We start from the raw sequence: 24,570 nt of genomic DNA, 5'->3' as shown, positions 1-24,570 counted from the left end.
CTGCTGTTTCTTTTTTTTTTTTTTTTTTTTTACTTTATCTATGATGTTTTCTTGTCTCCACTTGTCTTCTTCTATAGTTAGGGAAAGTTAAGCATCTTCAAAAAAAATCTTACCATATAGATTTTTTACTATGTGTTCCTATAGGTGTCTAGTAACACCTCCCAATTTATCCACGGCCAAATCCTCGGGGAAACACCTGGAGAGCCCATCAAGTTTGGGGTGCCCAGAGGGACTGCGCGAAAATAATGAAAACATTTTTTTTTAACCAATATTAGCTTTTGAGATGTCTAACTAGGTATTTTAGGGGTAAATCTATCCCAGCCGTTAGTTTTGTGTAAAAATCACTCCAAGTACATACAAAAATCCATAACAAGTGGTTTTATTGAACAATTACAAAACGAAAACTTCCTTAATCAGCTTAAAATTTAACAAACCTCATCCCTCTACTTCCCTGCACTCCCTCACTACTGTTATCTTCTGGCTGGTAGATGTTCTGGCAAGAGTTACCATGACAGTTCCAACAATCAGATACACTTGACTCCTTGCTTTTTACAGCAGCACCTCTGGGCACCCCAAACTTGATGGGCTCTCCAGGTGTTTCCCCGAGGATTTGGCCGTGGATAAATTGTGAGGTGTTACTAGACACCTATAGGAACACATAGTAAAAAAAGCTATCAGGAGAATTCAACAGAGTTTGAACAAAGTCATGATCCTTGAATATGCACATTCGATGGTGTTGCTACTTTTTGCTTCATTATTTTACCAGTAGGTGGCATCAGCGTGACAAATGTCCCAAAGCGTCTAATAGAATAACAGACTCATCACCAGCATCAGCTAATAAAAGATCATTAAGTGCTGTTTCTGTGCTCTGAAGGGCTTAAAAACCAGACGAAAACACCTTATACATAATACATTTTTAATTAATTAACATTACTTCTCAGAAAGCGGATTTGACTGCCATATTTTTGTGTAAATTATTGTTAAACAGGCCAAATTTAATGTAGGATTGCATCTATAAAATCAATAAAAGGGGGGGGAAATCCAAGGGGATGAATACTTTTTATTGACACTATATGTGTGTGTTTGGGCTTTTACACTTTTAATCCGATAGGACAGTGAAGAGAGTGACAGGAAGTGAGTGGGAGAGAGAGATGGGGTGGGATCAGGAAGTGACCCGGGTCGGACTCAAACCCAAGTACCTGGGGGCATGTGGACCCGAATGTGGTGTGGGCGCTGTGGCAAACTGCACCACAGTGCCCCTGGAGCTGATTTTAAGAAAAAGTAGCACATACCAGTTTATATGAAACAAAGCTTTTATTAAAATACAAAACATGTTTCTGCATGTGTCAATCTTTTACAGTGCACAATAAACAAACATATCAATAAATAAAATTGAAATGGATAAATAAATGAATTGCTCATTTTTATATATATACAATAAATAACACATTTTAATAGACCATCAGTCTTCGGAATAAATAATTTAAACACTGGATAAATGTGACCTTTAACATCTCTTTTTTTAGAATGAACAGTTTTCATAATTCATTGCAGAATCTGAATCAATTGTTTGCATTGATGCAGTGTACAAACAAATTGTGTTAAACAAATAGCACCTTTCACATCATTCTGATCAATAAATAATAATAATTTCATTAATCAATAAAAAAATAATAATTTTAACACTAAGTGTAACTTTGACCACCTTGTATAAGGGAACAGCATTCACAATTCATGACAATCATTTTAAGCAGAAAGTTCAGAATATGTTATAGTCTTGGCATAATCACAGTCCCAATTGTCTACTTTGTTACATTGTACAATAAATAAATAAATACATTAACAAAATGGATAAATAAATAAATTTGAACACTATTGTCAAACAAATAATAACTTTCACATCATTCTGATAAATAATTGTAACACTACATAAACCTTGACCACCTCAGAATCAAGTTATGCAGAAAGTTCAGAGTACATTAGTAGTCCTGGTGCATCCTCTGTCCCATTGGCTGTAGCTGTGGCAGGGTTTGGTGTTTAGAGGCGTGTGCTGGCCAGAAGGTCGACCTTCGTCAGGTGGTGGTGAACCTCCTTCCTGATCAGCTCCCAGGCTTTGGCCTTGTCCTCCTGAAATCACAAGTCACACCACTCAGAATCAATATACAGACTCTGTACTTCTGTGTGTGTGTATGTGTATGTGTGTCTTTGTCTCTGTGTGTGTGTGTGTGTGTGCATCTGTATGTGTATGTATGTGTGATGGTGTGTTTGTGACAACACAATAGAAAACCACAGCTCACCATTGTCCCCAGTGTTTCATTTCTCAGATTCTCGAAGTACAGGTGCAGTCTCTCATTCCCTTTAGTCTTAGAAACAACCTGCAGTCTCTCATTCTCTTTAGTCTTAGAAACAACCTGCAGTCTCTCAGTCCCTTTAGTCTTAGGAACAACCTGGAGGAAGAACAGTTCAAGTTCATCAGATCAGTCTTGGATCATTATCACAGTAGACCAAATTGCATCCCATTACCATGGGCTATTTAATCTGAACTTCTATCATTTTTTTTACCCTAAAACTGGTGAATGGTCATAAATGTAAAGCTGATTGTTTATAAAATAGAATAAAAGTCTTTATTGTCCACTGCTGTGTAAATCCATCTCATGTACAAATATACACAAAGTGTAAAATCAATAACATTGGTGTATTGCATAGGTAGTCATGATGTAACTTATTTGATTTTTACATGTTCTATAATGTTTATGTATTTTATAGTCCAAGTCTCTTTATCTCTTGGATATTCAGAAGCATGCTCTTGAGCCATGACAGCCCACTGAGCATCTAGGCAATTATATGACTGAGTTGCCTCCATTGTATCTGTGTAGACAACTGCTAGTTAAATAGTTTCAACTTTAACCTTTAAGGTCACAGCTCAAAAGCTTACCAATATGCCTTCTAGTGTTCAGTCAATACAATAACAATGGTGTTCACATCATAGCATATTATAGATGCTCATGATGACAGCATATAGAATACAGGTTATTCAGTTTTACTCACACATGACTGAGTTGCCACCAGTTGAGTGTCCAGGGTGCTCATGAAGTCCTTCAGCTTCTTCTGGTCCCAGGCCACGGCGGTCACATTCTCGTCCAGCAGGAGCGACACCTCGTCCAGCACCTGGGCTATGAACCAGATGATCCTCTCAGGCTGTGGGGACAACGGGAGGAGTCAAGACAGCCATCAGTGATGAGACAACCATCCCAGAATTCAACAGGGATATACAAGAGTTTTCAGTTGCCATTCATGAAAAAGGCTTTTTTTTTACACCAAGTATATTTCTGTTTATTGCTTAGATTTTTGCTTACCTGTTGCTTCCTTGCAACTCTGTACAGGGAATCAGGAAAATGAACCCCCACATTGTCCTCAACTATTTTCTCACCCTATAAAATAATAGAATTTGAATAAAATGTTGAATATAAAGATGTGATTTTGCCATCACGAAAAAACAAAACCAATTCATGTTGAATAGCAGAACTGAACAGAAGTGTTTAAAAATACTCACCATCTCTTTCAGCAAGGTTAAACATGTCCTGCTATACTGCGGGAATTTATGCTGCATCCATGGACAACCTTGGGTCACATCCAGGATAAGCACCAAAAAAGAACACACACCGAAGAACGCCTTCATTCTGTTATTCTTGAGCAAACTTTGTAAATAATGTAAACGATACAAAATATTGACTAGCCTACTGCTCAGATACGATACTTCAGGTTGTGTTCTACTGAATTGCACTGCCATGGTCTGTGTTTGTGTTAGTAATTTATACAGAGTATTCCGAATTCAAAACGGAAAAATCGAGTTCAATGAGGCCTATTTCACTTTCTGGCCGCACCTTTCAGACAGGTGAGTAGGCGTCTCCCGCACGGGCTTCCCCACGCTTCACGGTTTTTGGACCACAGGTTCGCACTTAATAATAGGATAGCTTTAGGCCTATTGCATTGATGAATAACATTGATTAATCTCGAATAAATTGGGAATTTAAATAATTGGAGACAAAAAAAATATTGTTTATTTTGCTATCTTATGTGAGCTGATAGCCTATGTTACCGGCAACAACACTTGAGCCATTTAGATATTTATTGGCAGGCAGTCTCCATTACCATTTAAACTCACTAATAAGTAATAAAGGCCTATGCTAATTATCCGACTAGTTATGTTTAAGCCTTTGTGTCTATCTGTGCCAAATACCCTCTGAAATCACAGTAGGCTAATGCGTGTTAGTTTGTAGCCTAATTATGTCTTATGGGATGGTGTGTTTTTTGCCTCGTAAATTCATCATTAATTAATCGTGAAAGAGTTTAATCACGGGTCAGAACAGAAGAACTCCTTGGAAAACCACAAAGTGCGCAACACTCCGTTGTAGGTTGTTTTACGACAGTTGCCAGACAATAATGACGAATAGCACGCGTGCTTTCGATACGCTGCTTGCAATACAATAGCGTGGGCCTATCAGTGCACTGGCGGCGAATCCAGGTGGGCGTAGCCTAAAAGTGGAAAGAAGAAAGGTAAACAATCGCAGGATAGTATTTGGTACAGTATTATCCCTTTGCTCGTTATTTCAGTGATAGACAAATTATGTCACCGTGTTTACAAGCTTATTTGAGTGGGATGTCTAGCAACCCAGCGCCTAACATGCTTACCAGGCTACTCTCTCCTTCTAACCACATTTCTCTGGAACTTCAATAACTGTCCAGGCGCATGATACAGAATTCCATGTTTTCCTGCTGTTTTTTTTTTTTTTTTTTTACTTTATCTATGATGTTTTCTTGTCTCCACTTGTCTTCTTCTATAGTTAGGGAAAGTTAAGCATCTTCAAAAAAAATCTTACCATATACATTTTTTACTATGTGTTCCTATAGGTGTCTAGTAACACCTCCCAATTTATTCACGGCCAAATCCTCGGGGAAACACCTGGAGAGCCCATCAAGTTTGGGGTGCCCAGAGGGACTGCGCGAAAATAATGAAAACATTTTTTTTTAACCAATATTAGCTTTTGAGATGTCTAACTAGGTATTTTAGGGGTAAATCTATCCCAGCCGTTAGTTTTGTGTAAAAATCACTCCAAGTACATACAAAAATCCATAACAAGTGGTTTTATTGAACAATTACAAAACGAAAACTTCCTTAATCAGTTTAAAATTTAACAAACCTCATCCCTCTACTTCCCTGCACTCCCTCACTACTGTTATCTTCTGGCTGGTAGATGTTCTGGCAAGAGTTACCATGACAGTTCCAACAATCAGATACACTTGACTCCTTGCTTTTTACAGCAGCACCTCTGGGCACCCCAAACTTGATGGGCTCTCCAGGTGTTTTGGCCGTGGATAAATTGTGAGGTGTTACTAGACACCTATAGGAACACATAGTAAAAAAAGCTATCAGGAGAATTCAACAGAGTTTGAACAAAGTCATGATCCTTGAATATGCACATTCGATGGTGTTGCTGCTTTTTGCTTCATTATTTTACCAGTAGGTGGCATCAGCGTGACAAATTTCCCAAAGCGTCTAATAGAATAACAGACTCATCACCAGCATCAGCTAATAAAAGATCATTAAGTGCTGTTTCTGTGCTCTGAAGGGCTTAAAAACCAGACGAAAACACCTTATACATAAAACATTTTTAATTAATTAACATTACTTCTCAGAAAGCGGATTTGACTTTGACATTTTTGTGTAGCCTAAATTATTGTTAAACAGGCCAAATTTAATGTAGGATTGCATCTATAAAATCAATAAAAGGGGGGGGAAATCCAAGGGGATGAATACTTTTTATTGACACTATATGTGTGTGTTTGGGCTTTTACACTTTTAATCCGATAGGACAGTGAAGAGAGTGACAGGAAGTGAGTGGGAGAGAGAGATGGGGTGGGATCAGGAAGTGACCCGGGTCGGACTCAAACCCAAGTACCTGGGGGCATGTGGACCCGAATGTGGTGTGGGCGCTGTGGCAAACTGCACCACAGTGCCCCTGGAGCTGATTTTAAGAAAAAGTAGCACATACCAGTTTATATGAAACAAAGCTTTTATTAAAATACAAAACATGTTTCTGCATGTGTCAATCTTTTACAGTGCACAATAAACAAACATATCAATAAATAAAATTGAAATGGATAAATAAATGAATTGCTCATTTTTATATATATACAATAAATAACACATTTTAATAGACCATCAGTCTTCGGAATAAATAATTTAAACACTGGATAAATGTGACCTTTAACATCTCTTTTTTTAGAATGAACAGTTTTCATAATTCATTGCAGAATCTGAATCAATTGTTTGCATTGCTGCAGTGTACAAACAAATTGTGTTAAACAAATAGCACCTTTCACATCATTCTGATCAATAAATAATAATAATTTCATTAATCAATAAAATTTTTTAACACTAAGTGTAACCTTGACCACCTCGTATAAGGGAACAGCATTCACAATTCATGACAATCATTTTAAGCAGAAAGTTCAGAATATGTTATAGTCTTGGCATAATCACAGTCCCAATTGTCTACTTTGTTACATTGTACAATAAATAAATAAATACATTAACAAAATGGATAAATAAATAAATTTGAACACTATTGTCAAACAAATAATAACTTTCACATCATCATTCTGATAAATAATTGTAACACTACATAAACCTTGACCACCTCAGAATCATGTTAAGCAGAAAGTTCAGAGTACATTAGTAGTCCTGGTGCATCCTCAGTCCCATTGGCTGTAGCTGTGGCAGGGTTTGGTGTTTAGAGGCGTGTGCTGGCCAGAAGGTCGACCTTCGTCAGGTGGTGGTGAACCTCCTTCCTGATCAGCTCCCAGGCTTTGGCCTTGTCCTCCTGAAATCACAAGTCACACCACTCAGAATCAATATACAGACTCTGTACTTCTGTGTGTGTGTATGTGTATGTGTATGTGTGTCTTTGTCTGTGTGTGTGTGTGTGTGTGTGTGTGTGTGTGTGTGTGCATCTGTATGTGTATGTATGTGTGATGGTGTGTTTGTGACAACACAATAGAAAACCACAGCTCACCATTGTCCCCAGTGTTTCATTTCTCAGATTCTCGAAGTACAGGTGCAGTCTCTCATTCCCTTTAGTCTTAGAAACAACCTGTAGTCTCTCATTTCCTTTAGTCTTAGTAACAACCTGGAGGAAGAACAGAAGTTCATCAGATCAGTCTTGGATCATTATCACAGTAGACCAAATTGCACAATTCCATTACCATGGGCTATTTGATCTGAACTTCTATCATTTTATTTACCCTAAACCTGGTGAACTGAATGGTCATAAATGTAAAGCTGATTGTTTATAAAATAGAATAGAAGTCTTTATTGTCCACTGCTGTGGAAATCCATCTTATGTACAAATATACACAAAGTGTAAAATCAATAACAACATTGGTGTATTGCATAGGTAGTCATGATGTAACTTATTTGATTTTTACATGTTCTATAATGTTTATGTATTTTTATAGTCCAAGTCTCTTTATCTCTTGGATATTCAGAAGCATGCTCTTGAGCCATGACAGCCCACTGAGCATCTAGGCAATTATATGACTGAGTTGCCTCCATTGTATCTGTATAGACAACTGCTAGTTAAATAGTTTCAACTTTAACCTTTAAGGTCACAGCTCAAAAGCTTACCAATATGCCTTCTAGTGTTCAGTCAATACAATAACAATGGTGTTCACATCATAGCATATTATAGATGCTCATGATGACAGCATATAGAATACAGCTTATTCAGTTGTACTCACACATGACTGAGTTGCCACCAGTTGAGTGTCCAGGGTGCTCATGAAGTCCTTCAGCTTCTTCTGGTCCCAGGCCACGGCGGTCACATTCTCGTCCAGCAGGAGCGACACCTCGTCCAGCACCTGGGCTATGAACCAGATGATCCTCTCAGGCTGTGGGGACAACGGAAGGAGTCAAGACAGCCATCAGTGATGAGACAACCATCCCAGAATTCAACAGGGATATACAAGAATGTCACGTATAAAAAGACAAGTTTTCAGTTGCCATTCATGAAAAAGGCTTTTTTTTTTACACCAAGTATATTTCTGTTTATTTGTTTGTTGCTTAGATTTTTGCTTACCTGCTGCTTCCTTGCAACTCTGTACAGGGCATCAGGAAAATGGACCCCCACATTGTCCTCAACTATTTTCTCACCCTGTAAAATAATAGAATTTGAATAAAATCTTGAATATGAAGATGTGATTTTGCTATTACTAAAAAAAACACACCCATTTATATTGAATAGAAGAAATGAATACTGAAAACACTCACCATCTCTTTCAGCAAGGTTAAACATGTCCTGCTATACTGCGGGAATTTATGCTGCATCCATGGACAACCTTGGGTCACATCCAGGATAAGCACCAAAAAAGAACACACACCGAAGAACGCCTTCATTCTGTTATTCTTGAGCAAACTTTGTAAATAATGTAAACGACACAAAATATTGACTAGCCTACTGCTCAGACACAATACTTCAGGTTGTGTTCTACTGAATTGAACTGCCATGCTGTGTTTGTGTTAGTAATTTATACTGAATAGGCTATTCCGAATTCAAAACTCAAAAGCCGAGTTCAATGATGCACATTTCACTTTCTGGCCGCACCTTTCGCAGACAGGTGAGGCGTAGGCTATCCCTCACGGGCTTCCCCGCGCTGCACAGTTTTTGGAACGTCAGTGCGTTCGCCCTGAGTAATACAGTAGGATAGCTTAAATGAATGAATAACATTAATTAATGTAGAATCAATTGGGAATTTAAATAATTGAATTTAAACTCAAAATAATTGTTTATTTTGACGAGTTGCTGTGTAAGCCTATGTGCTTATCTACCTACTGTGCCGAATACCTCTGAAATCAAAGTAATTATAATGGATGTTAGTTTGTAATTCAAAATCTTATTCGGGGATGGTTTGCGTGTTGTTTGCCTCGTAAAATCATTAGGGATTAATCGTGAAAGAGTTTAACCACAGGTCAGAACAGAAGCTCCTTGGAAGCTAGTGGTAGGCTATCTTATGACAGTTGCCAGACAATGATGACGAATAGCATGTGTGCTTTCGATACGCTGCTTGCAATAGAAATAGTGCGTGTAGGTGAAACCGCTGGCTCAACAGGTAAGCACCGCTTGTTTTCCCATTTGTTTAAATGACTCTCTTTGAGGTGAAATCTTAGCTGTTTGTTCGGTCGTGTGTTTTAGTGCGGTTGGTATTTGCTTTGGAAACTCGCATGCATTACGTCCAGTGGACCGCAACGCGAGAAACTTGTTGGTGTCAGGTAGGCGATCATGCTCAACATACTATTACGGCCTCTCTGTTTCGTCACATATCTAACGTTGTTGTCTGCTTTAGTTTGCTATCAGCAGTAGAGTGGTGAGTGCGTTGTCTCTCCTCGTACCTGTAAATGGAGCATAGGATCGCCAGCTTTGAGGTATGTATGTTAAAGCAACGCTGTGCAGTCTATTTTTAGAACAAGCTGCTAATCGTAATTTTAGCTTTTGTGCTTTAGTAATGTCATGTCCAATTATTAGGATATTTGTTTAGTCTGTGATCTTTCTAGCCACTGGCTCTGGCTGGTGCTAGGGCTTTTGTTCTGTTTGTTCCAATGCATGCTTGGGCTATGCAGTGCTGTGTCGCCGTTTCTCTGGCCTAACCTGCATGCACTTTGTACTTTTATTTGTTGGTTGTGGGATAAACCCCGTTCTGCCAGTGTTGCTACTCTGCTTGTTGTGCATGTGCATGTTTATGTTTGTGTGTGTGGGTGTGTATGCATGCTGGTTTATAATCCCAATGCTGTGACCAGGATTGCTGTTCTTCCCCGGCTTGGGATAACCCCCAGTCTGTCTGTGTGGCTACCCTGCTTGCTGTGCATGTTGGTGTGTATGTGCGTGGGTGTGTATGCATGCCGGTTTACAATCCCAATGCTGTGACCAGGGTGGCTGTCCCATTTGACCATTGATCCGTGCGGAGCTGGAGCACCAAACCTGCTGCTTAAGATAAGTAGCCATTTGTAGTATTGCTAGCATACCTGGCTTGTAAGATCAACCACTCTTTTAATCAGTGCTTGTGTCTCCTCTTCCCCTCTGTCAGACAGGAGCAGTGTGGCCCACGTGAGCGGAGGACTGAGTTCGTGGTGGAGGCCTTCACTTTCCCTTGCTGTGTGCACATTGAGGTGTCTTTTGCTTGGATTGCAGTGTTTCTCTCACGCATGGTGTATTTTCTGGACCCCCTCCCCTCTGTCCTGCAGTAGTCGGCTCGCTGTGGTAAGCATCTCCCCTGCTCTAGTTACCCCTCCCCTGAGACCAGGTCACTCGCCCAATAGCAAGGTGTATATAGCAGCCCCCTGGTCACTGTGTCGGTGGGACCTCTCCGTCAGAGTGTCAATTGTATGGTCATGTTTTACTGTGCAACTGTAATAATTAATGTGTCTTGTTGGAATAAATATCGTTGATGCAACGCATGTCTCCGGCTCCTTGGGTTTTACGAACCTGTGTGCTCTAATTACCCTCAGGGGTTAATCTAGTTTTGTTCCTTGTCCTGGGGGCCGGCCTCCCGTCCCCTAGGTGGCGTAGTCGATGCAACAAATTCTCTTCACCTCTTCCCTGCCACATTATCAAGCTTATTTTACTTGTTTATTATCAAGCTTATTTTACGTAAACTTTACGAATTTATTTGGGATGTCTATCAACCCTGCACCCAACATTCACTTTCTTCCCCTCCTTCCACCACTTTCTCCTTCGACACGTTGACTAGTAGGCTACTAGAATCCGTAAGTCACTTTAGATAAAAGCTTCTGCTCAATTAATAAATGCAAATATTAAATGCCTAGTCTGAGTTAGCCTATACTCACAGGTATAGGCTACAGTGTATTGATGATTATTCTCCTAAAATGTGTTTATAATGTGGTGTTTTTTTTTTTTTTTTTTTTTTCAATATTCAGTAACTGAATTCTTAAAGGTCCTGTCTATTCAGTAACCTTTTGTCCTGTCTATGCACCACCTACTTTGTATATGGCATTGCACTTTTTATGCTTTTTTGCACTTCTGGTTAGACACAAACTGCATTTCGTTGTCTCTGTACTTGTACTCTGCACAATGACAATGAAGTTGAATCTAATCTAATGATTAGGATTTTCTGTGCCTTGCTATTCAACATTTCAGGTGATTTTCTCTGGATGATAACAAAAAGGATAACAACAACAACAACAGTATGATGTGTAAACCAGTTTTTATTTAAGCAAAATTTGCTCCTCTGAGTATTTTACAGCATAAATATGCCATTCTACTATATATATTTACAGTGGCAAATCTTTTCATTAACTCATAACTGGAATGTCTTTACATAATATTAATGCTTACAAATAACAGCTATATTCATAGTTTCTCTTCTTTATAAATCTATATTCTGGTCTCACCGCATAGCAGAATGCAGCAGTTTGTTACGGCTCTAAAATCTTGTGCCTCCATGTAAAAAAAGAAAATGGTGGCTTAAAATGGCGACCGAATAACTGTGCCTGTGGCGTTTGCCATTACTGGCAAGGCTATGGTAGTAGCAGCTCACTCTGTACACCTCTATGTTACAGTAAAAACACATTCTTCGGGAAGGCAATTTTAAAAACCATCTAACACATAAATAACATGACATGTTCCTAAATTATTGGCAGATTCAATGGACTATCTGTGATCCAGATGAAGTCTAACTATGAATGGGTCAACAATGTTGGACACAGATCACTAAACAACTGGAACTGCTGAAAGGAACCCATAGCCGGATGGGGCTATTAAGTCAAGTTAGCTACAAGACAAACACAAACACATCAACTGCCTGAATGGACAACATGTGCACGTCATTGTGAGAAATTTGTTCTGACATTCGTATCATATGACCTTTGACTTTTGCTATGATGTTTAATGTTCTCAGTGGAGTTCCCTATTGACAAACTGAATGTAAACTCTCTTACTGACGGATTGTGGATGACTGATGTAGATAGCTGAATGCTTTTGTAAGCAATAGTGCCCCTGCCCAAAATCTCTTCACATTAGGCCTCATTCAGACCCAAACGTGGTGTGTGTATTGCTTCTGATGCGCCGCTGCTGTGACCAGTCAGCAGTATGTATTAAAACATCTGTTAACCGTCACTTTTAAATGGAAACGCTTTCAACACGCTTGCGTGTCGCGTGAAAAATAGGCGTTGGTCCTATTTCTAGTTTTCAACACGGCTTGAGCCACGCCTGAAACATGTGTGTGCTTAGTTTAAAAATAAATAAAAGGGGCTGAGAATGGCATTCTTAGAAAGAACTCTGAGTTCGTAGCTATGGACCCTTTCAAGAGAGTTCCATTATCAGCATCATAGTTGGCCCCACAAGGCTTCCTTTTGAACATTCCATATGTTATCTTAATGCAGAGGAAGTAGATTGGGGCCCAAATAGAACGTTCAAGCATTGTTTTTGTTTTTATTGTTGAAAGGGTCTATAGCCCTGCCTTCCTTCTGGCTAACCACAATGCAATGGTGTGCTATTTGTGTTGTTTACGCTGTGTGAGTGATTGGTGGGTGTTATACACATAGCTGAGCGAATACGGTAAGGTGAAGGGTGAGGAATGAGGAAGGGGGATTGGGTGGTGGTGATGGGGTCATCCTGAGTAGAAGAGGGTTTCGAACTCGTTGAGGACAAACTCGACGATCTGGTTCTGGAACACCATGAACATAGTGATGTTGGCCGACTCCATCTCTGGTTTGAGGAGCGTGGGCCCGAAAACGATGGCCACGTTCTGCACCGACATGCGGTTCTCCTCTCCGTGCTCAATCACCCTGAGAGAGAGAGACACAGAGAGAGACACAGAGAGAGACACAGAGAGAGACACAGAGAGACACACAGAGAGACACAGACACACAGAGAGACATCGACAAGAATAGAGAGACATAGACATACAAAAGTGAGAAGAGTGAAAAAGATCAAGACAGCAAAATGGGCCAAAAATCATTATCACAATGCAGAGAATACATAAGTATAAGTATATATACTTTTTTGATCCCGTGAGGGAAATTTGGTCTCTGCATTTAACCCAATCGGTGAGGTGAAGCACACACTAATCCCGGCGCAGTGAGCTGCCTGAGGGATTAGGTGCCTTGCTCAAGGGCACTTCAGCCGTGCCTACTGGTCGGGGCTCGAACCGGCAACCCTCTGGTTACAAGTCCAGAGTGCTAACCAGTGGGCCACGGCTGCCCATAATAGAATCTCCATAGATACCACTCTTCAGCTTTGGTAACAACTTGAGTATGATCAGAGATGTTTTAAATACTAGCATGGTCATGATCAGAGGGGTTTAAAATACTAGCATGGTCATGATCAGAGGGGTTTTAAATACTAGCATGGTTATAATCAGAGGGGTTTTAAATACTAGCATTGTTATAATCAGAGGTGCGTACTTGCGTAAATGCCTAAAAAGGATTTCCATGGTATCGTGGTTGGCAGCGGGGAGGGATCTGACCAGCTCACACATGTACGACACTTTCTCATGGTAGTCTTGGATCTCTGCAGAAAATAAGAGTGAAAACACGGAACACACACACACACACACACACACACTCAAGAGTGAAGACACTGAACGTCAACTCTCAGTAGCCAAGTTGTTCCTTACACATGCATGCATCCACCTCAATGACTCTCATGAGTGTTTGTAACAAAACCAAGGAAGGAAACACGGACTAGGATTGAACAAGTGGACAAAAAATGGAGGACATTAAGGTTGCCTTCACACTGGGTCCGTTTAACTGGACCGTACCCGAGTGTGATTACGCCCCCCTAGCTCTGACCCAGCTGGTCTCTGTTCACATTACATTTTTGTTTGCGGACCCAGGTCTGTTTATGTGACAAACACTAGCTTCTTTTTACCAATATTGCTTGGCAACGTTGCAAAAACGGCAGTTTATTTCCTGGTTTTGGAACAGATAGCATTCAAACTGCATATTTTTTACAGAGTATGCCCCAGACCACTGTTTTCTAGCGGACCCGGGTCCACCCCCAGGTTTGGTAGACTGCGTTCACATTGGCAAAAACCATCAAACCATCAGTCCCAAACAAACTTGGGTCCGGACCAAACGGTCTATTGTGAATATGTTACTTCCATTATATTTGTGTCTAATTTTTGATGAATAAACAATGCATCCAATGGGCAGCAATCACGTACACAAAACACTGATTCTACCAGATAACAGGTAGATTTAGTGATACCAGAGATACCAGGTTTACTATTTGCACTTCACATTTAGCACAACATGAGATAGAGATCAAAGGGACCATTTAAAGAGAGCTAAGTGGGAAACTAGGGAAGCTCAAACATGTGACTGCTTGCTACAACAATCATCCATTTAAAAAAACCCTACAGCACTATATGATTCATGGCAGAGTTATGTTTGAGAACAGGGCATCGCATTGGGAGGTGTGAGTGCTCTCGGGTGGGTGACACGCCCTGAGTTTGGACAGAGATCAGTCTGTCTGTGTAAAAGTGTCTCCACCTAGAATTTCATTGTTGAGGGTGTTTTTGTGTTGGAGAAGTACTAAGAAACAGTGTACTAAGAAACTCGGTGTTTGGCCAAGATGCAGACTACTGATCTATATAACTGATAAGGAGCAGAAGCAAAGTGTTTGAAAGCTACCCATACACCCTTCCAGACACACACACACACACACACACACACACACACACACACACTCTCTAACACAAACACACACAGACATACACAAACATACAAAACATACCCCCACACACACACACACACACACAAACATACAGACTTTAACCACACACACACACACACACTAACACAAACACACAGACTTTAACACACACACACACACACACAGACATACACACACAAACATTTCACACACACACACACACACACACACACACACACACACACACACAGACTTCCACACACACAAACACACACACACACACACACACACACAGACTTTCCACACACAAAAACACACACACACACACACACACACACACACACACACTGAGGCTGTATCCACTCACTGATGCCAGCGATGAAGTTGTTGAAGTGGCTGTATGGGAACAGTGGCTCCTGTAGCTCCCTGAAGAAGAGCTTCAGTGCCCCAGTGATCACATGGATGTCCCAGTGGCACTCCTCAAAGTCGATGTCCTCTGTCGACAGGAAACACACACTTTTAGTCAGATTTCACATCCACTCAAGTCTTCTCTCAATGTCAAAATGTCAATGCTGAAGAGGCGACAACACAACAACAACAACAACAACAACAACAACAACAACAACAACAACAACAACAACAACACATTACATTTGTGTAGCGCTTTTCAAAGTGCTTGACAGTGAAGGGGGAACCTCACTAACCACCAGCAATGTGTAACGCCCATCTGGGTGATGCACGGCAGCCATTATGGACCAGAACGCTCACCACACACCAGTTTGAGGTGGAGAGTGAGGGAATGAATAAATGAATGAATGAATGAATGAATGAATGAGCCAATTACACTGGGGATTTTATAGGTTGTAGTCTTTATGAAGTTGAATTTTGGGGCTTGTCTAGCCTTGCGAAGTGCGGTGAAGTGGACAGGAGATGAGTGTGGGAAAGAGATGGAGCGTGGGTTCAGGAAATGACCTCTGGTCAGACACCATCCTGGGTTCCCGTGCGCTAAGAGCTCGTATATGGTAGGCCTACAGGACGTCAACACTACAGCCCTGCTACGGCTTTGTTTTATGTCCCACATGGGTTCTGACCATTTTGACAAGCCCTGAATAAACATCCTCTAACTCCGCCCATCAGTAAAGTAGCCGCAGCAGTCAGGTAACGTTACCATGGCAGCAGTAAGGTAACGTTACCATGGCGGCAGTAAGGCAATGTTACCATGGAAGCAGTAAGGTAACGTTACCATAGCAACAGTAAGGTAACGTTACCGTGGTCGGCTTTGTAGCGCAGCTTCTGAATGGTAGCCAGGTTCCCACTGACCCTGTAGATCCCATCCATCCCCAAACCTGTTTTCGAAAACACACAGAGTAAGTTATTTTTCACTTCATGACACGTCATACACTACATATGACACTGTATATATACGTGTGTGTGTGTGTGTGTGTGTATATATATATATATATAGGTTTGGGTTGTGTTTATGTACCTCTCTCCTCCACAGTCCGTATGCACTTCTCTACAAAGCTGGGCACGGTGGTCCTCTCCTGAGCGCACAGGTTAGCCAGGTGACAGCCAAACACGTTCTCTGGAAGACAAAGTCAATCAAACTCAAACCTCAAATCATCAATATCAGCTCTCAAAGGTCACATCTGAACAGATAAGAACTTGTTTTATCATAACTATAAAATAATTGTCATAAAATCAACACAAAAACAACAGCTGACGTTTCAACAAATCTCTCTCTGCCCTAGACTACCGGTAGATGCAGGGCAGATTCATTCCCGAGTCCCATGGTTGTTTTGTAAACACAATAAAAAATAAATATTTATTCAAAAAACAAACAATAACTGCAAAATAACAGCTAACACGTCAATGCATTTGTCTGTGATCCTGCCTGTTTGGGTATGGGTCTGTTCATCAGCTCTAAGGCTGTTCCGTAAACTCTACAAAATAATCCACACATTAGTTTCTGTCTAGGTTGACATCTGTCTGTCTATTAAGTTATAATAATAAAAACAACACTCTTCAACTAACCCTTGTCTGACCAGGACCAGATCAGTTCATGTAAGTTCATTTCCCCATGGGGATCAATAAGGTAAATCAATCAGATCTCAGCCACATCCACTCATGAGTGAGCCAGAAGATGAAATGCTGCTGCAACATTTCCATTTCCCTTTTCGAATCAACCAACCAATCAATCAATCAATCAATCAATCAATCAATCATTGATGAAATGCTGCTGCAACATTGCCATTTCCCCTTTAGAATCAATAAAATAAATCAACCAACCAACCAATCAATCAGTTATTCAACCAATCAATCAATCAACCATTGATGAAATGCTGCTGCAACATTTCCCCTTTAGAATCAATAAAGTAAATCAATTAACCAACCGACCAATCAATCAATCAATCAATCAATCAATCAATCAATCAAACAACCAAGCAACCAATCAGTCAACAACCAATCAATCAACCAACCAACCAACCAACCAATCAATCAATCAATCAGTCAACCAACCAACCAGCCAATCAATCAGTCTGATCAGCTGCCAAATCCATTTCTTGGGTCAACCTGAGGAGGGCGCTCTCGGATGGATCTCACCCACCTCGGATGTAGCCTTTCTCCTTGACTGACTGTAGTGTGGGCCTTTTGAGGAGAAACTTGCGGAGTTTGGTGCGGACCTTCTTCTGGTCAGCCTCCATGGTGGAGCTGGCGGAACTGGCGGAGCTGGTAAAATTCTGCTTACAAACTGAAAGAGATAAAAGAGAGGGGTGTCAGAATCCCAACGCCATGCACACAATCACTACTGCTTCCAGTCTGGTGCCAAGGCACGACTGACTGACTGACACAAAGGTCTGCAAAGATCACAAAGGTCTAAAAACATGACACCCCAATGGTTTAAATTAAAAAAATTGAAATGTCTTGCTTCCTGTAATCTTTATTATAATAATGTATGTATCAGTGTGTGTGTGTGTGTGTGTGTGTGTGTGTGTGTGTGTGAGAGAGAGAGAGAGCACCTCCTAACATGGCTGGAGGTGGTTTGAAAAGAAAGTGATTACACAGAACCTGCTACACTTTAGCATTGACCAGTAGGTGGCAGGCTAGTCCACTGTAACACTAACCAACACGTTTCTTTTCCTGGCCACTGAGTGGCCGGTCATCGACACCTGGTACTTTCTCATACACATCGTCCTCCTCCTCTGAGTGATGCTGTTCCGGTTCCTGTTCCACACACACACACACACAGAGACATTTAAATGTTACATGAGGAGAACAGGAAGCACTTTTACTGGTGGCCGTTAATGACAGAAACATTTAAGTGTTATTATTGGCTGCTCAGTTACATGCTCTTGCCATACTAATGGGAAAATGACACCTCATGTGGTCTGTCAGTTCATGCAAAGGTTCCTAAAACGGTTTGGGACATTTGTTTGACACAGAGTGTCACTGTTTCCATACCAACTACGCTCATCATGGCATCCGCCATCTCCTCCAGCTATTTCAAACCTTTTCCTGTAGTTGCACTGGCTTTAGCCTGCCGGTTCAGACAGGAGCTGACTGGGAACACTATAGCCATTCTAGAGCTACACTAAGACCAAATCAGGGCCCAATCAGGGCTACACTAAGACCAAATCAGGTCCAGATCAGGGCTACACTAAGACCAAATCAGGTCCAGATCAGGGCTACACTAAGACCAAATCAGGGCCCAATCAGGGCTACACTAAGACCAAATCAGGTCCAGATCAGGGCTACACTAAGACCAAATCAGGGCCCAATCAGGGCTACACTAAGACCAAATCAGGTCCAGATCAGGGCTACACTAAGACCAAATCAGGTCCAGATCAGGGCTACACTAAGACCAAATCAGGGCTCCACTAAGACCAAATCAGGGCCCAATCAAGACTACACTAAGACCACATTAAGGCTATCAGAAAAGGACTACAGTACACTGAGGTCAAGTCAGGGCTAGAACTGTACATCCAACGGCCGTCGGCCTGGCTCACATTTCCTCCATTGTCGATATGGATTAATTTACCTATGGAAATATATCTATGTTCGGTAGCTTATGTTTTTCATTTGGTCAAGGCCTGCATGGGACAATGTTGGCATGAGTCAGACAGAAGACGGACCAGTCTTTAGTATTTCGTCTCAAACTACATTAAGATGTTGTGTTTAACCACCAGAATTTCAATTCTATTTCAACGCACTATCTAACAGAAATTGGTTCCAACCACCCTGCCTCTCACAGGCTAAATACATTTCCTTGTTTCCTTGTTGTGGTACTGACACTTTAGAATTGTTTGCTTATAGTTAGGTAACAACTACCACATATTTACAAGGAATAGCTCTGTTAGTTCCCTTTTGGTAATATATTTTGTATTATTTTGGTTGTCTGACCCACAGCAGTGCTAACTGATGCAATTGATGTTGGTCTGTGGCATAGACTCTATGCAACTGCAGGCCCAAAGCTAACGTTACTTGAATAGGCCATACACATCTTGATGAGATGTGCACCAACCTCACCAAGTTGAAGGCTTTGTATGTGCAATGTCTGTTAGTCTCTCAAGGTCATTTATTGATTTATCATAATGGTATATGATGTCCCTTTTGGTTTAGGCTACTGTAAAAAAAATAATGAAATAATGATAATTTTTGTCAAATATGACTGGCTATTTTGAATGTGATACTTTCCCTAGCATAATATTGTGAGACTGTATCATTATAGACAGCTAATGAGTGTGTGTGCGCAAATGGTGGGCATATATGGAATAAATTCCCAATCCTTTATTGAGTCCCAGTCGCCCCCGGCCCCCTGCTATGTCCTAATAGTGTTCTCCCCTGGCCCTGACTGGGGCGCGACTGGCTGGGGCACCTGCACCGTATGCCGGCGACCTGGGTTCAATTTCTGCCCCGTGGTCCTTTCCGGATCCCACCCCGACTCTCTATCCCACTCGCCTCCTGTCACTCCAATGTCCTCTCATTAAAGGCATAAAAAGGCCAAAAAAATATTAAAAAATAGTGTTCTCCCCTGCTCAGGAGACTCACCAGTTGCCGGATGGTGTCATAGATGACTTTGTGCCAGTCGTTGATGATGCTCTCTGTGTCGTACTGGATCAGGTACTCTGAGCCGTTCTGACTCTTTAGCTACACAAAATAAACAAAAGAGTCATAAACGTGCGTTAGCATGGCTACAACTGCTATCACTGCATCGTCGCTCCTTTTAAAACAAAGGGGTTATCTCATCTGTCTTTTTGTAGAGTCATAAACATGTGTTAGCATGGCTACAACTTCTATAACTGCATCTTCGCTCCTTTTAAAACAAAGGGGTTTTCTCATCTGTCTTTTTGTAGAGACATAAACATGTGTTAGCATGGCTACAACTGCTATCACTGGATCGTCGCTTCTTTTAAAACAAAGGGGTTTTCATCATCTGTCTTTTTGTCTATCCTCCCTCCCTCCCTTCCTCCCTCCAGTCGTAGCCCCTCTTTCTAATTAATGTTGTGAAGGAACGATAGGAGGATGGAGGAATGGGAGAGACCATCTTCCTATCGTTGAGATGAGAATCAACGATGTTCTAAGGTATACAGCTGAGAAAACCCCAATGACAGCATGGAGATATGGAGCGAGATATCAGTTGAGGTGTGGGGGGGGGGGTACCTCTAGAACATTCTTCTTGCTGGATTTCTCCTTCCCAGCCGAGGCAATCGAAGCCCCTCTCAGGTCCACGGTGACTTCCGTGAGGATCTGATTGCTCTTCGTCTGTGTAGAATGGAACACGGGTTGATCTCTTTGTGGATAAGTAGGCAAATTTGTGCAAATGGCATCAAACATATCAGAGGATGCACTAAAGGCCTGACTGTCAAAGGGCAACCCCATTCTAACTAAATGTACGTATGTGGAAGTGGGTGATTGTTTCCAGAGTCTCTACGGTCATTTAATCTCACATCTGACATTTAATTGTAAATCTTTCAAAGCTGGTGCACAGAAAGGTTACTCGGTTTCCACAGGCAATGGTGTCGGTGCCGTTGTGGTCTCGAGAGCTTTGGCTGTGTGTGTGTGTGTGTGAGGTGGGTTCGGACTCCGACTCTTATCTCAGTCCTGCCCCAGGCAAACATCTTATGTAAACTAAACCCTGCTCTCTCTTCTTAGCCAAACACATATCTTAACCCTCAAAACGATATCACAAAATCTCATATCAAACCAAGCAGTGCCAATGTTCAGATATACTACCAGTAATTCCAACCATAATGAAGCAAGCATAGAGAGGAAGAATTCCCTAAAATGTTATCTAACACTCTAATGACAGAGCCCACATATGTCTTGACAGTGCACCTTGTGTCTGGTGCTAAAAACAGTCAAGACTGCCATAATTCTGAGAGTCATCAAGGCATTTATAGAGAATTATAGCAACCTCTATGAGGATATGGCATCTGTCACTACAGTTACTGAGATGATTTTATCAGAGTGAAGAGGATTCATGTGAAGGTTCTAGGTACTGGAGTGTCAGAACATCCTGTGCTCTTGTGGTTCTTACTGAGGTACTGCCGGGGGCAGACTTTGGGTCTTTGTGGAACGTTAGAACTCCTCCGTGGAGAACCGTCCATGATTGTGCCCAGTTCTTCCTGTAAACATGAGAGATGAAGAGAGAGAGGAGGGAGGAGGAGAGAGAGAGAGAAAGAGAGAGAGAGAAGGAGGGAGGAGAGAGAGAGAAAGAGAGAGGGAAAGAATGGAGGAAGGAACATAATGAGGGAGCAAACCATGCAACAGCACACCTTCTGGCAGGGACAGTCTCAAGGGAATGGTCGGCATGGGAACAATTCATTACCTGACTTTTTTGCCGTTTTCTGACACCTTTGTTTTGTTCAGGATGCCGGCTTTCTCTAAGCTCGGTAACTGAGGAGAGAGAGAAAAAGAGAGAGAGAGAGTTAGAAAGAGAGAAGGAGGGACGGCGATCACTAACTTCACAAGACTGTTGAAACAGCGAATGAAGGAAGAAAGAGGAAGCTGCCATGTATAGGTCTATAGGTTTAGATAGTGTGTGTGTGTGTGTGTGTGTGTGTGTGTGTGTGTGTGTGTGTGTGTGTGTGTGTGTGTGTGTGTGTGTTTGTGTGTGTGTGTGTGTGAGAGAGGTAGGTGTCTGTGGCTGATGATATGGGTGTGTGAGGTTTCTGTAGATAAAATGAGAAGTGTGAAGATTTGTTATGATTATGAATAGGTCCTCAGAAACGCTTCTCCCCCTCAAAAGGCCACTGTCACCAAGACCCCACTAACACACACACACACACACATACAGTAATTTCCTGAGTATTAGTTGCGTCATGTGGAAACCATATTTTGTGCAAATTAAAAAAGATAAACCATGTATTGACTGCACCGGTGTATTAACCACAGTGCTTTAATCAGAGGACTAGAGAAAAGAAATGCATTGCCATGTATAGCCCGCCTCCATGTATTTGCCCAATTTTGCAAAATCAATGTATAAACCTCTGTTAATAGGCAGGAAATTACGGAACACACACACACACACACACACACACACACACACACACACACTTTCTAAAACAAAGCTAATGAACACCCACAACAGGTGGCAAACTGTCTGTGCTGCCGTAAGTCAAACTCTTCTCCTGCTTGGAGTCCGCCTTTTGGGAAAGAAAGCCAGGATACACACACATAAAACATGATATTAACACAGAGATCAAATGCACACATACATCACACATAAACAACCCCCCTCACACACACCCATACACAAACACACACACACACATATTTAAACTATACTATTTTCCTTTCCATTTCTGTTGCGAAAACATGTTAAACAACCCAAATGATTAGTAGAGAAAGACACCATTCCCAATCAGCCAATACAAAGCCCAGAGTGTAAGTCCTATATGGGGCCAGAGTGGACACACTTCTCAGCTAACCAATCCCGAACAACACAGACACTTGGGCCCAATTCACATCAAAGATTTGCGACGAGACGAAACCGTTGCAGAAGGAGTTGCAGCGGTGTGAATTAAATGTTGCACATCGTTGCCAGCCATCGCAAGCTGTCGCAGCATCTACCCATTAAATCGCTAGAAGCTTATCCGCCGCTAATCTTTGGTTTGAATCCCCTTTAGCCTACTTGTTCAGATTATACTTCTTTCTAGTCTGCTTAGTGTTATTGTAGCAAAGCAGTGATACACCCTCTGATGACTCAATTTACATCACTCAGACTGTAGTGGACACTCCTGAACTCACATGCAGAGCAAAGTAGGCTACATTTACATTTATTCATTTAGCAGACACTTTTTTTATCAACCGACTTGCATATTACAATGCAGTGTTTCCTCCTATGTTTATTTCAGCATGGCGTATACGGTTTAATTAATACCCGGTATCAGAATCAGAGACAGGCGCACAATGTAGTTGCAGTTGCTTTTAAATAATCCTGCCGGCGTATCCTCCCTGCTGGCTGCCGCCACATTGCAATTTAACAATAAGTAGCCTAAACTAGTCAGAGGTTATTATGGCCCGTCCAGTTTCACTTCACATATTATATATTGTATTGATGTAGCCTATTTAAAGCATTAACCTTCTTCTCAGTGCGTTTCTCTTCATTTACGTGCCACCGTTTCAGAATTAGGGGAGACGCAAAAATATTGTCTGGAAGCATAGTAGGCTAAATGCCCACTGCTGGTTGCTGAAAATTGAAGTCTAACAAAAAACAGCAATGCTAATCCGAGGTACCTGTCTAGTTTTATTCCATAAATATATTGTTTTAATAGACTTTAGTGGCATGCGCAATGAAGCCCAGCGCGATGTTGAAACTGGAGAGTGGATGTTCTGTGAAGACATCGCTGTTAGCATTAGGATGCACACCAACGCGAATCGGGCAGTAAAAAAGCAATGACTGGTAGTAACGCACTTTAAATGGCAAAACTTGGTAAAAACATTTTGTATGCCACTGTTGGTGATGACTAAATGTAGACCTCATATATGCTGAATTCACGGACTATAAAGTAAGGAAAGATTTGCACCAAACAAAGGCAGTGTTGTGGGTTGTGTTTCTACAACATTGGCTCAAAACTAATTTCTGTCATAAACTAAGTAAGCTAAGCTGCTTCCATTGTCAACGAACTACCGGGTAGCCCATGTTCAAGCATTCAAGTCAAGTGGACATGTGGTTTATTGCATTGTTAACGTGACATGAGTCAGACAGAAGATGGGCCTGTCTTCTCTCTTCTCTCCTGTTCCTCTCAAGTCATGTTAGGCTAAATGGTGTGATTAGCAACTAAAATAAAAAAAAACAGGGGTGTTGCCTGTTTAAACGCTGCCGCCGACTGTTAAAAAAAATCTAGCTGAAATGATTTCAATGGCCATTGTCCCGCATAACTTTAAGTTAAATCGCTCAAGGGCACAACGGTGGAAGCCGGGTATTTAACCCACAACTTAGGCCTATGGAACACCAACACCCTCCAAAGAAATACCTCACTTAGCCCCTCCTATCACCAACCACCAATGAGTTTTTAGCTTCCTTGCTAACATGCTAACATGCAAGCATGTCTCCTATGGAAACAGCACCCATATATATATATATACCTGCTGTCATATATATGGGTGCTGATATTAGAAAGCTAGATACCGCATTGTCCGTCGAGTTCTATTAGGTAGCATCGTAAACGCGGCCGCCATATTGAATTTCCCCTGGGGATCAATAAAGTATCTATCTATCTATCTATCTATCTATATTGCTGGGGGCAACACCTTTACTGTCAATAGGCAACACTTGCCGACAATCAGAGACACCTGTTTGATTTCCAGTCAGAGACACCTGTTTCTCCATTGGCCT

At 41.4% G+C, this 24,570-nt stretch overlaps 1 protein-coding gene across 1 annotated transcript in view; it reads right to left on the bottom strand.

Moving 5' to 3' along the window:
• Positions 1-11,260: 11,260 nt before the first annotated feature.
• Positions 11,261-24,570, bottom strand: part of arhgap27 (Rho GTPase activating protein 27) — a 41,301-nt gene continuing 27,991 nt past the window's right edge. The window contains 12 exon segments of the mRNA XM_048234059.1: positions 11,261-12,859; positions 13,478-13,583; positions 15,097-15,225; positions 15,998-16,075; positions 16,216-16,314; positions 17,338-17,481; positions 17,855-17,954; positions 19,779-19,877; positions 20,391-20,492; positions 21,268-21,355; positions 21,559-21,626; positions 22,316-22,375. Of these exon segments, the coding sequence (XP_048090016.1) occupies positions 12,682-12,859; positions 13,478-13,583; positions 15,097-15,225; positions 15,998-16,075; positions 16,216-16,314; positions 17,338-17,481; positions 17,855-17,954; positions 19,779-19,877; positions 20,391-20,492; positions 21,268-21,355; positions 21,559-21,626; positions 22,316-22,375 (1,251 nt within the window). The 3' untranslated portion in view covers positions 11,261-12,681.

The sequence above is a fragment of the Alosa alosa genome, chromosome 22, assembly GCF_017589495.1.
Source record: "Alosa alosa isolate M-15738 ecotype Scorff River chromosome 22, AALO_Geno_1.1, whole genome shotgun sequence".
Lineage (NCBI taxonomy): Eukaryota > Metazoa > Chordata > Actinopteri > Clupeiformes > Clupeidae > Alosa > Alosa alosa.
The sequence above is the reverse complement of the archived record's forward strand: the minus strand, read 5'-3'. Positions and strand labels throughout refer to the sequence as shown.